The following is a 12,615-nucleotide window of genomic DNA, read 5'->3' on the forward strand; positions in this document are numbered from 1 at the left end:
ACACTGACGCACACACAAACACATGTCTGACACTTTGCCCTTGATTTTGGCACCTCTATCACCAACAGTTCTCTTTCTTTCCCTCCACCTTTTTTCTCTGTATGTGAGGCCAAAGTTACAGATTCCCGAGCTTTTTAAAATTGCACTACATCATATCTTCTTGTTTCCTTTTTATTTGCTGACTGTAACTCAGAAGACACATATCATGCTTTTTGCTTTTCATCCTGCCTCCCTCCATCCACCCTTCATCATCCCTCGTCTTCTCTCCCCTCCCTCGACTGGAGGTGATAAAAGTCACCAGCAAGGGTAGCGATAGATAATACAATACCAGTTAGGACAGAGGAGAACTGGCAGTTGTCCAGGTTGATCAAATGCATGTTGAGACAGACAAGGAGAGGTGACAGATAACCCTTCCTGCTGAGTTGTAAGGATGGTAATCACTCCAGAACACAAAGATCCATTTAAAGACACTTGAGCTTTAACATAGCTAGACCCACAGCTAAATCCTCTCATTCAGTCTTGTTTAGAATATAATGCATTTTCTTAAAGCTTTGTGACTCTCTGTAACCAGCAGAGGCATACATGGCAATGTCATTTCAAAAGAGACCTCAATTGGAAGGTATGGATATTTAATCGCTTTTGGCTGATTCTAAATTCTCAGCCGTATCCTGTGCCAGTAGGTTAAGCCGACCGAGTCCTCTGAAGCTTGCAAAATGAGCGCTTTGTCTTTGTTTTATGACTGCTGGAGGTGGCAAGGTTTGGCGATATGGCAGAGATTGAGATTTCAATGGAACTGAGAAGTCGTGATGCTGCATTTCTTCATCTTCATAGTGGTGTCTATAAAGTGTAGGGTGGTCTCTGTCTAATAATTGGAAAGCTCTGTCTTTAACAGCTTGTGAAATGAAGTTGTTTTGTGGTCTATTACCGTAGCTCCGTGCCTCCTCCCCGAGCTCTTTTACCTTGCTACAGTTTGATCAGTTTACTGCCAGTGTGCATGGATCTAGTGCTAATTTACAGCACCGCTCTCCCTCTCCCTCTCCCTTTCTTGTCCGTCTTGCTCTTGCTTTGGCGCTTTCTCTTGTCTCTTTCTGTGAGATTGGCAGGTCTTTAGGGTTGCAAGGTGCTTAGCTTCCCACGTTCCTTCCTCCTGTCTCCTCCCCCTCAGTCTGACTGGCAGTAATTACATCAGGGCTGGGCTTGGTTTGTCCCGACGACCCCAAAGACCTGACAACCAGACAGAGACAGAGAAAGAGAGACAGAGAGAGTGAGGAAAGAAGGGAAGCAAAAAAGACACTGCTGCATAAAAAGATACAAAAGTAGCAACATATATAAATGGGGGAAAGCAGTATACAAGGGAGAGAAGCAGAAAAGGTTGCACGTCAGTGTTTCCTGACAGGCCTTTCGTGTTTTTCATATTTCTTGCTTTGCATATTTCTGAACCAACGCTGGCAGAGACAGCGCCTTTGAGTGCAACTGTAACTTATGTTTTCTAGGTTCAGTTTTGGTTGGACTTTATTTATTTTGGCTACAATGATGTACTATGAGTTTTCTTTCATCCCTCCTCAACCACAGTGATACTTTCTGTGCCTGTTACATGCACACATGTAAAAGTCCTGTTAGAAACCTGGTTAAGTGTATACATGAAATACCAAATATCCAGTTTCTCTGGCCCAAATCTAGCTGTATTAACCAGGTTTCACTTAACCCCTAAGAAATGTATGTGTATGTGTGTTCTTGTTTACATGGTGTTTTTAAAAAACTGCAGAAAGCTGGCAATAACCAGGTTAATTAAGTGTCTCTTTCTCTGTTTCACTTTTTTTCATGCATTCCCTTGACCTTTTCAGCTCCACATCCACTGTCTCCTTTCTGTTGTGCCTGGCTGATGTTCAGTCAAATCCTCTTGTATCATTCATGTTACTATTAAGTTAGTGCCTAGGTAAGGGCAGCAATGGATGCATATGTCCACTGTAGAATAAACCCACTCTTACAGATAACCAACCACAGCACAGTAAGCTATTCAACTTGATGTGAACTGCAGAAGATGCCCTGTGGCTCTTACAGAACTATACCCTGAATTGACAACTTGTCTGCTTCCCTGACTCACAGCTAACACTCAATCCTGGGAGGAAAAGGAGGGAAGGATAGACAGAGAGGAAAGAAAAAAAATCAAATATTCATGATGAAGGATTTAAATAATCAAGTACTAATAGCAAGAGACACACAATTCCAAATATCATGCGCTGCTTCTGTGAGTATGCACTCAGCATAATTGGAGATCACAGTGGAGTAGCACTGCTGCCCACCACCATCACCAAAACAGCCATCTGTTTGTAGCTGTATCAGAGTCAGTACACAAAGCATGTAATCTGGAGTGAATGCAGCCTGTTAAGCTCTTAGAGGATTATCAATTATTTATTTTGTTGTTTTTTTTTTGTGGTCCTGTTGCTCAGTTCATAGACAAAGTGTATGCAAACCCCTTACAAACAAAGACAATACAAAGTGAATGCTTATCAGTGTTCTTTCTTCTCCTTCCTGCTTGTCTTTTTCTGTTTCTCTCACCTCTTCTTCCTTTCCCTCCTCTCAGCGGCGTCCAGCTTCAGTTTTTGCCGTGCCTCCCTGGAGCACACGGTGTCTGCTGAAGAGCTGAGCTACCAGCTGCCGCGTCGCGCCGGAGGCAGCAACCTGACCTGGCACGACGGCCGCGGCCAGAAGACAGCGCACACACGCACCGTCAAACTACTGCAGCAACCCGGCACAGAGGGCATCCAGGTATAAAGACGTCCACACAAACGGACCGGAGGCAGTGTGGAGGAGTGTTTTCACTGCATGTGAATGACATCGGTAAAATAAGTCATTCAGGCAACGAGGGACAGCTCAGAATTGGGCAGGTTGGAACGTAACAAATACGGAGAGAGAAAGAAAGAAAGCTTCTGAGGACCAAACCATACTTGGTTTCACTAGTGAAGCAATCTGCTGTGAAATACTTGTGCATAATTCTGTCACTGATTTAGGATTTTTCAAAAGGAATAAATTCCAACCACTGGCCAATCATAGCAGCTCAGGAAAAGAACACATACCTAATTTTTTCCACAATCTAAAAAGGAAGATTTTCCACTCTAATCACATTTTACAGTAGCTTGGTATCAGTTAATTCCACTTTTGGCTAGTTTTTTTTGTGGTTTTTGTCATTTTAAAGCATAATTTGCCAGTGGAACTGGAACTATTTTTGGCTATGAACAAAAGAAATGTATGCCTTAGCTTTTAGTTTTTCAGCACGTGATGAAGGTATGTGACAATATATATGAAGATATAACACCTTGTATAACACAAAAAAGCTTACAAACTGAAGCAAGGTGAAATTTAGTAAACGCTGTCTGATCATAGGGTACTAGATGAACTAGATTAAAGTCACATGTCTATTCAAAAGATATGATGAAATAAAATAATCTATTTCATTTATATTATTTTAGGATATTTTACATTAGGATATAACAAATACTTTTGCCAGGCATTATGAATATAGTGACCAGCTCTGGCTCATTATTTCAAGTACAACATAACTTATTTTATGTTTTAACATAAGTTATAATTAATATTACAGTGCATTTGTATGATTTTTGTATTAAATTACATCTCAGTGGTAAGTGAAATATTTTGATCAACTTTTTTTAAGTTGCTTAGTTAAGAAAACATTATTTCCCTTGAGTGGAGCTTTGCCATAATTTAATATTGTCCTGTGTGAATTAACTGGTAGCTCATAAAAGCTTTGGATATTCAAAGCAGTCCCTCTTAACTATATGAGAGAAAGAGTGGTGTTATGAAGCTGTCCTGACTTGGGTGGGGGGAAAGCCATACGTACACTGTGGCAGATAATCTGTTATCATCAGAGAGACAAGAGAGAACATTAGTGCATCAGCATCAGTGCATCTCAAGCTGTCAAATCTCAGTGGTAACAGGAAGTCTAATTGTTTTATCTTGTGCATGACGTTGACTGGTCTCACCTGAGCCTCTGGTAGATACCACCAGAGAGAAACTGGTTATGTAACGGAGGAGTGGTATGAGAACAAGTACCTCACTACTTGTAATGTAACAAGGGAGCACATACTGCACGGAAAATAGACTCTAAGAAATATACAGTTAATACTGTCTGTCCTATATGTCTAAAAATCTCATTTAGTCCACAGATGCGTGTTTTTCCCCAAAGCTCAGCAACAGCTTTAACTAAACTGACTGGTGTAAACACCGGATATGAAAGAAAATTAAATTTTGGTGCTTCTCTTTGCAATCTTTGATTGGTTGGTGAGGAATGCCTGCTTGGTGGCTCAATGTCTCAGCAGTATAATGTAAGCATAGCAGCCAGAGCATCATTTACTTCCACACATCGCTCTTGTGCAAAATGGAATCCCATCTGTGCAGCACCAGAGAGAAGCAAAACAAAGAGGAAAAAAATCTATTTTAAGGCATTCCGCCTGTGTTTGACCTAAAACAGCATATGACACAACAGCCTCCTTCTTGGCTCCTACTCCTCACATGAAAGAGAGCAGATAGCCCAGTGGAGGTCATTTGTTTAGTCTCCCCACTGCCTTTAAGAAAGTTTGCTACTGTGAGGCTGTACATATGCACTGCAAGATTGTTCAATAATTCATAAAAGAGTGTCCCCTCAGCTATAAAAGCTATAAAAGACTTAATAAAAGACGAGTGGGAAGCTGTTTCCATGTGATTACACAGAGACTGGATAATTAAACCTCCTCTATACCATGAGAAGTAAGGCTTATCATTTCCTTGTGGCAACAAGCCTCTTCATACATTATTCAACAACTGGGAGAGCAGTCCAGCTCTCTCTGATGTGTGTGTGTCTGTGCTTTCACAACATTTTTCAATGTCCATTTGTGCGTCTGTAATTTCAAGAATCTGTGTTTATGTGCGTGCATGTGTGTGTGCAGGTTGTGTGGATTGGTGTTTGTGCATCCAGTTCTCTCAGGAGTGATGATTAGATTATTCTCCATTACACTGGTTGTGCACACATCAGCTGTAATGAGGGAGCCAGTTAAGTGAAACACAGCTCAGCTTCTGTATATAAGGTGGAACCTGGGGAATCTTCCTTATCTGTTTAACAAAGCTAATATAACACTTTGTGCACTCCTATGCAAACTCCTGTGTGTGACACACACACACACACACACACACACACACACACAAATATATTAATGCAGACCAGACAGTCAGGGGAGACAAGAAATAGTAACAGCAGGGAGGACATAAAACTTAGATATATACATATATTGGTGTTCATGTATGCACAAACATGGCTGTCATTACCAAAAATGCCCCAAGCTTGTTTTTGCAGTACTGACCAAGTGTAGAGACACATAAATGGACGCAGATGTACCTATTCTCAAAGTACATGCAAACATTTTTTTTTCTCATGCAGAATGTAATATTCAGCATGTATCACGTTTTACTTGAAACAAGAAAGGAAAAATACCAACAAGGTGGGATAATTCCTTTTATTCCCTATGCAGTGCTCAATTCTCCAGTAATTTTCTGGAAATTAAAGTGAGTGTCTTAAAACAAGACAGAATAAGGCTGTTTGCCACACTAAAAAGTTGTAGAAAATGACTCTTAAAAAAGTTAATTTGTACTGTAAACAGGTGAAATAATGTCACCCCACACCGGCAGCCACCATTGAAAGCTTAAATGATTTGTTAAAATAGAGGTTATATTCTCATTTGTGTTGTTACATTGCTGCAGGTGGACCTGTATGCAGACCTATCTGCTAATAGGATTTTTCCAAATAATGACTCATTGTGTAGTTGGCGCACCCTCTGTGCCATCCTTGAATTGGCTGTTGTTTGGGTAGCCAGATGGGGTGAGGGGAGGGGTTTGTGGGTGGCTCATTTTGCTGTCTGACACACAGCTTGTGGGTGAACCTTTAGATGAGACTGGGGAATAGGTGGAATAACAGAGACACAATTTAAGAAGTAACAGCAGCCACTGTGCCTTCTCTCCCCATATAAGAACCAAGCCTGTTACAGAAAGTAAGGCCCTTATTCACTAATTTGCCATGCTGGGTGGGTGGACGAGAAAGACCAGTCTGTGATTATTTTTCCCTTCTCATTATAGAACACATTGGCTGACCTTCTCAGCTGACACCAACACAAAGTGGTGAACTAACAGAGAGAAAACACACAAATATACTACCTCAAGTCATCTAACTTTGACCACTCCTTGTAAGGAAATGAAGATAAACCCTGGATTTATAGGGTGGTCGTCTCCAGTGAGCTCATTATTTTAGCCACCAGTTGGATTCGTATATAGAATCCACCATTAGTTCCTGTGTTGTGATGGTCCTGCTTTGGTAATGCTAATTGAACAATGCCATTAAACCAATGTAAAACTCCACAAAATGTGCACTCCTGCGGTGACATCAACATAGTGTCAGTATGTTTCTCTGTGTCGCTCTACATCATACATATATTCATATTTTCATATTCACCAACATGCATACATATCTTGTTTATATTGTGTGCACAAATGCTGAACTGTAACAAGCTAAGCTACTCACAGCTTCTAGACATATATTACATTGTATATTGTAGGCTACATTTATCTTCCTTTTTTATCTTTTATGTGGTTGGCAGTGTTGATCCGACTGTCGGTCTGTCAGTCCACCACATTTGTCCAGACTGAAATGTTTTAACTCTTGCCATGAAACTTTGTACAGACCTTCATGGTCCCCAGAGGATGAATCATAATGACTATGACGATCCGTGACTTTTGGAGCAGCTGTCACCGATTTCAATAGAACCACTGAGACTGTCCTCCCCAGAGAAACGACAGTTTGGGTGGTTTGTTCAAAACCCTAAGACAACTTGTGTTTTTCTGACAAGTGACCTCTTGAGATGCAAATAACGATTGTTCTCTCTCAGAAGGAAAGGCAGAAGTAGCATGATGTTTTTATACAGCCACAAAACCTCTTAGGGAGGAGGTCGCAGGTGGGTGGCTGACTTTGACACCAGAGGCCGTGGTTTGCATCACGCCTCCTTGCAACAGGCAGCACTGGTTTCTTGTTGGTTTCCTGTAACCCTTGCCATCTGTAATCGTAACCTTAAAGTATTTTTATTTCCCTAAACTTAACCAAACTTTAACCATAACGATGGCAGAAAATCTTCATATGAATCGTTTTTGTAACTGCCACTGATGGCTGCCCTGGTGTAGTGATGATGCAGTGGTGAACAGAGGTCTGAAAGGCACAGTAGAGAGACACAGAGAGAAAAATAAGAGCGCTGCTGGGCAGTGAGGCAGAAATCCTTTAGCCTGTATTGTCCTTGCCCTGCCACTCAGTGATGTGTTGCTCTGTCCAAGACACATGCTTGACTCATGCTAAATAGAGAGTTTTGTGAAAATCCCATCTGGCCCTTTGTCCACCCACTGAGAGCACGCTCACATTCGCATGAGTGCAAGACATTTACAAACTCTGAGTCCTGAGGAAAACTAAAGGCAGAGTTGTACGAAGCTAACGGAGGCTGACAGCTCACACATCCATACACTCTCTTCCACAGGAACAGTCAAGTAGACACTCAGAAAAGCTCACACAAACATTTTCAGAATCACAATGACACACTCAAACACACATATGCACAAGGCTAGACTGAGCAGTGGGAGACACAAGGGTGCTAAATGATGCAACAGAAACTGCAATGGACGGGGGAGGATTCAGTGTTACTGGGAGGAGAGGAATGAAGGATAAGATGAAATGAGAAGTGGGGGAGAGAGGTGCGAAAGGAGATATGAAGGATCATGTGTCAGGATCTGTCAGGGTCTTTTTTGGAGACAGATTGAAGATTTGATTCTACAATGACAGCAGAGCAAGAGGTAGATGGGTACAGTCGACGGGGAGATAGAAAGAAAGAGTTGTTAGGTTAGACAGCAGAGCATACGGTGAAGATAGAGGAGGAGTGTTTAGTATCCTGTGGAGAAATGAAGTGACAGCAAGAAAAGATGCAGAGCAGAGAGGGAAAGACAGGTGTGAGCTACAGTACATATTGTGCAGATTATAAAACATAGATTCACTCACTTAAATACGCACACACACGCATTCAGATTTGTACTGCTAATTGGCGTTACATCATTGATCAATCTCAGTGTGTGGATGTGCAGAGACAGAGGCAGGCATCGGAAGAGAGGTGTTATCGGTCACAAAAAGTGAATTTTAAGGATTCCCCACGCTCCCCTGACTTTTGGCTAATCCCTGATTCAGCTACACTGAGAGGCAGGGCATGCACACACGCTCACACACACACACACACACACAGAAACACAGGCAGTTAAATGAACAAAAAGTAGCCCAGTGCACAGAAGTCAAGGCAGAAGAAAGATCGAAGGGAGGAAACAAGAGAAAGGGAGGACAGGGAGGGAGGGTGTCAGGCAGGCAGAGGATAAAATTTATGAGGAGCAAGTAGAGGGGTGGATAAGAGACATGATAGAACAAAGTAACCAGAGAAGAACAAATAAGCTGTTCGAGGACACAAACAGAATGATCAATAGAGAAGTGCAGAGAAGAAAGTCAGAGTATGAGTAGGAAGGGGAAAAGGATGTGAGGAAGCAGGAAGACGGGGAATAAGACCAGCATGTGTAAAAATAGCGTATTAGTTAATTATAATTTATTATAATTGATTAGGTGTCTTTGTGTCCATTTCCATAGAGTTGATGTCATACTATAAATTAAAGAAATGGTCAATAAGAGAGTTATATGAGAAGATTAATAACTCTCGTATCTGTACACTAAATATGAAGCTAAAGCCAGCAGCCGATTAGCTTACAACTTAGCATAAAGAGCAGGAAACTGCTAGCCTGGTTGTGGCCGCAAGGTACAAAATATTCCTCTGACCAGCACCATTAAAGCTCACTAATTAACACGTTATATTTCGTTTGTTTAATCCGTGTAAACCAAAGTTGTGGTTTTATGGGGGTTATGGGCAGGACTATTTCTTGGCCAGGTGCAATGACTTCCTGGAGTCTCTGCTGGTTCCTTCATGGTGACATAATTTTTTGTACAGATTAAGCAAACAAGAAACTGTAACATGGGCCTATTCAATTGGCGGCCCTGGCCCACATGCAGCCCAGAAGCAACCTCCGAGTGGCCCCGCATACATAAATCTTTAAGACAAAATAAGTAAACTACATATATAGTGTATGAGCATGTTGACATAAGTTTAAACATATATATTTGTATCCTCGATCTAAGCAGCTTAGAACTAGCTCAAGCGGGCGATCCTGTGGGCTTTAATAGGTTTTATACATCCAAAGAACTTATATATAAACCAGACCCGGTGGCTAATTGAGATCTGCATTTATTTGTCAATACCTGTAGCCACACCTGGCAAGTAAAAGGAACTCGATGTTTCATTGGGGCTCGGCTTTTAATTGAAGTTTTATGGTATGTCCCTGTCAACCCTGAAAATTGACAATGAAAACTCAGTTTAACCCTGCCTTGACTAGCAAGTACTGCTTTATTTTACCGCCATCTCCAAATGCCCAACCAATGTGTTTAATTGGCAATGAGTGTGTTACGGTAGTTAAAGAATATATAATATTCAGCACCACACAGCTAAAAAAAAGGTTTTAAATAGGCTACTGAAAATGTCTGGTCCATCTACATTTGCTGGTTTTAAAATCTGGCCCAGTTGAATTTGTAATTGAATAACATGTTCATTAGTGACCTTTAGAGGTGCTGGTAGGCAGATTTTATCACCTTCTGACAGAGCCAGGCTAGCTGTTTCCCCCTGTTTCCAGTCTTTAGGCTGAGCTCAGCAAACCAGCTCCCTATTGTAGCTTCATATTTACCGTACAGACATGAGAGTGGTATCAATCGCCAATCTGTCAGCAAGAAAGCAAATAAGCATATTTCCTAAAATGTTAGACTATTTTTGTTGCAACGTACATGACTGAACAGTTAAATACGCTTGACTTTGGCTTACTGTCCCAGCCATTTTGGCACTGATAACAACATATCCCTGCATATCCATTACCTTCCCCCTCTTTCTCTCCCTCCTCTCTGTCCTCCACCTCTCATTAGACTTCCGCTCCATATACAGCTTCAACTTTGCCTATGCCTTCACGCCCTCCAGCTCCATCTCTCCCCCTTCTCTCCTGTGCGTAATGAATGAGGGAGCTCCTCCCGCTGGACAGAAGTAGGTCTCGGGAGGAGTGGGGGAGGTAGTAAAGGGTGAACAGGGATGACAGAGAACTGGCCAGGAGATACAGTCTGATGGATGGCCGAAGAACGGCGCAAGAAGAGCGAGGGAGGAAGAGAGAGGAGGAGGGATGATGGGGAGCTATCATTCCATTTCCCTTCTGTCTGGCTTCTTGATGATGAAGGCCATTATTCACGCAAAGAGTACCCGACTCCCCCGCATAGTCTTCTCTTTTTTTTTTTGACGTTCTTTGTTCGTCTTTATTCACCCTCTATCTGTCTGCCATCTTTTTCTGTTTTCTATGTAGTTCATTCACTTTTTCATGACATATACTGCACAGTTATATAAACGTCAACAAATGAGAGTCATGAAATATTCAATAATTAATCATTACAACTTATACGCAAAGATCTGTATCTGTCTCCCAGATTTGTTATGGGTACTAAAGGAAGCCTCAGTGGAAAGTGCTTAATTTGATTTCTTCTGTGATGATGCAATCCCTTGTAGCTTAGTCACTATTAAAGATTATTTATTGGGTCATCTTTTTGGAAACATATATACACTATTTATTTAAATTTATTTTCTCATAGATACAGGTCCCTGGATTATTATGAATCTGCCTGCTGAATCTTCAACTGCTCTATCTGTGATAGTGTTGATTTATATGCAACATATATTGGCAGCGTCACATAGGCAGAACACATGTCAATTGACACCCGTAGCACACACCGAACGTGCCATACAGACAATAGACGTAGTCACAGTAGTAGTGACTATGATAAGTTGAGGCATTGAACTGGAATTTCATTTTACCTATCTTCCTTTTGTAATGTAACGCAATACTCTTCAATTCCATGACCTATTATGTTTTGTATTTAGAATATATATATTTCTTGTTAAACTACACAAATACTACGCATTGAGGAGCAAAAACTAAAATACCCTTACCCTTCTCACCTCTCTACCTATTTAACATCTCTATGCCCATCCAAAGAACTTTTATGTACTATGGAGCCATATTTAAAAGGAATAGTTTAGCATTTTGGGAAATACGCTTATGTCTGTACAGTAAATGTGACGATACAGCTAGAAGCCAGTTAGCTTAGCTCAGCATAAAGACTGGCAACAACAGGTAACAGGGGTACCCCCCCCAGTCTTTATGTTGAATTAAGCTAAGCAGCTACTGGTGTCATATTTACTGTACAGACATGTGAGTGGTATCAATCTCCTCATCTAACTCTTGGCAATAAAGCAAGTAAGTATTTGTAAGCGTAAAAATCTAATTCCTCTTGACTCTCAGCCCTCCAGGTCATAGGATTATGACCTGGGAGAGCAAACAGCAGGTCCTGTTACCAAATATCTATTTGTCTTGTTAAATTTACCATACTTAATGATTGTTCAGGCAATTGCAGCCCCCACTCACTCCAATATTTACTCAACTATGTCAATATGAGGATTGTAGAGATGATGGGGACTAAATCAGCAGGACTGCACTTTCACTGCAGGCAGACGTAATGGGCATCCAAAGATGAGGGAGCATTTTTACCCTCTCTTGTCCACACTCAATCATCCACAAGAGAGAGCATTTCCACACCTCTCCCAACTCAATCACAATTAATGATGGGGGGGCAAGCAGTAAATTTGGGTTATTAAAATGGCTTCAGCGCTCCATTGAGTCGGGTTAGAAGTATGTGTGTAATTAGGAAACGAGCAAACACACTGGAGCGGAGGAATGGAGTTGTTTTCAATTAAGGCCTACAAAGCAGAACACACTTAGCTGATGGACCAGCCAGAACTTGATAGGGCTGATTGGTGCTTAAATTGACAGGAGGAGATCTCATTACAGCAGCAGGCAAAGATGTAAATAGTTATAAACCTGTGTCTATCACATATTAAGATGTGAAGGTGTTCTGGGAGCTGATCTATGTGTCATTAACAAGAAAGCGGTGTGGAGAACATTGGATATTAAGCTACAAGAGTGTGTGCAAGTTGCATTTGTGTGTATGACATTTCAGCATACATAATCCCATTAAATGCAGTCAGTTATGGAGTGGAACGTTTGGCAGCATTTCTGTGTTTTTCTGTTGAAAATCAGCCAAAGCCTTTGTTGTGGAGTTGGCTCAGTCAGAGCATGAATGAATGGATTAGATATGAGAGTAAGTCCCACAACAGAGAGAGAGCTGAGGGGACAAGGAGTGGTTGTGTTTTCTGCCCATATGAACTGGTTGTAACTTTAATAATGTCCATATTAATTCCCTGCACATGGCCGTGACACACAAAGAAACATTTTTGACAATGTTCGGGGTCAGCGGAAGTTGTGTGAAGAAGGAGCGAGAGAAAGAGAGACATTATTATTATCTTACTTATCTGTATATATTTTAATAGCACATTTCTTCTGTTTATGTATATGTTTTTATTT

The 12,615-nt window shown here is 41.2% G+C and overlaps 1 protein-coding gene across 6 annotated transcripts in view; it reads left to right on the forward strand.

The window, feature by feature from the left end:
* samd10b (sterile alpha motif domain containing 10b) overlaps positions 1 to 12,615 on the forward strand; it is a 49,240-nt gene that overhangs the window by 18,030 nt on the left and 18,595 nt on the right. For all 6 annotated transcript variants that reach the window (XM_044211750.1, XM_044211747.1, XM_044211752.1 and 3 more), the window contains one exon: positions 2,585 to 2,769. In XM_044211750.1, the coding sequence (XP_044067685.1) occupies positions 2,585 to 2,769 (185 nt within the window). The remainder of the gene's footprint in view (positions 1 to 2,584; positions 2,770 to 12,615) is intronic.

The sequence above is a fragment of the Siniperca chuatsi genome, linkage group LG10, assembly GCF_020085105.1.
Source record: "Siniperca chuatsi isolate FFG_IHB_CAS linkage group LG10, ASM2008510v1, whole genome shotgun sequence".
Lineage (NCBI taxonomy): Eukaryota > Metazoa > Chordata > Actinopteri > Centrarchiformes > Sinipercidae > Siniperca > Siniperca chuatsi.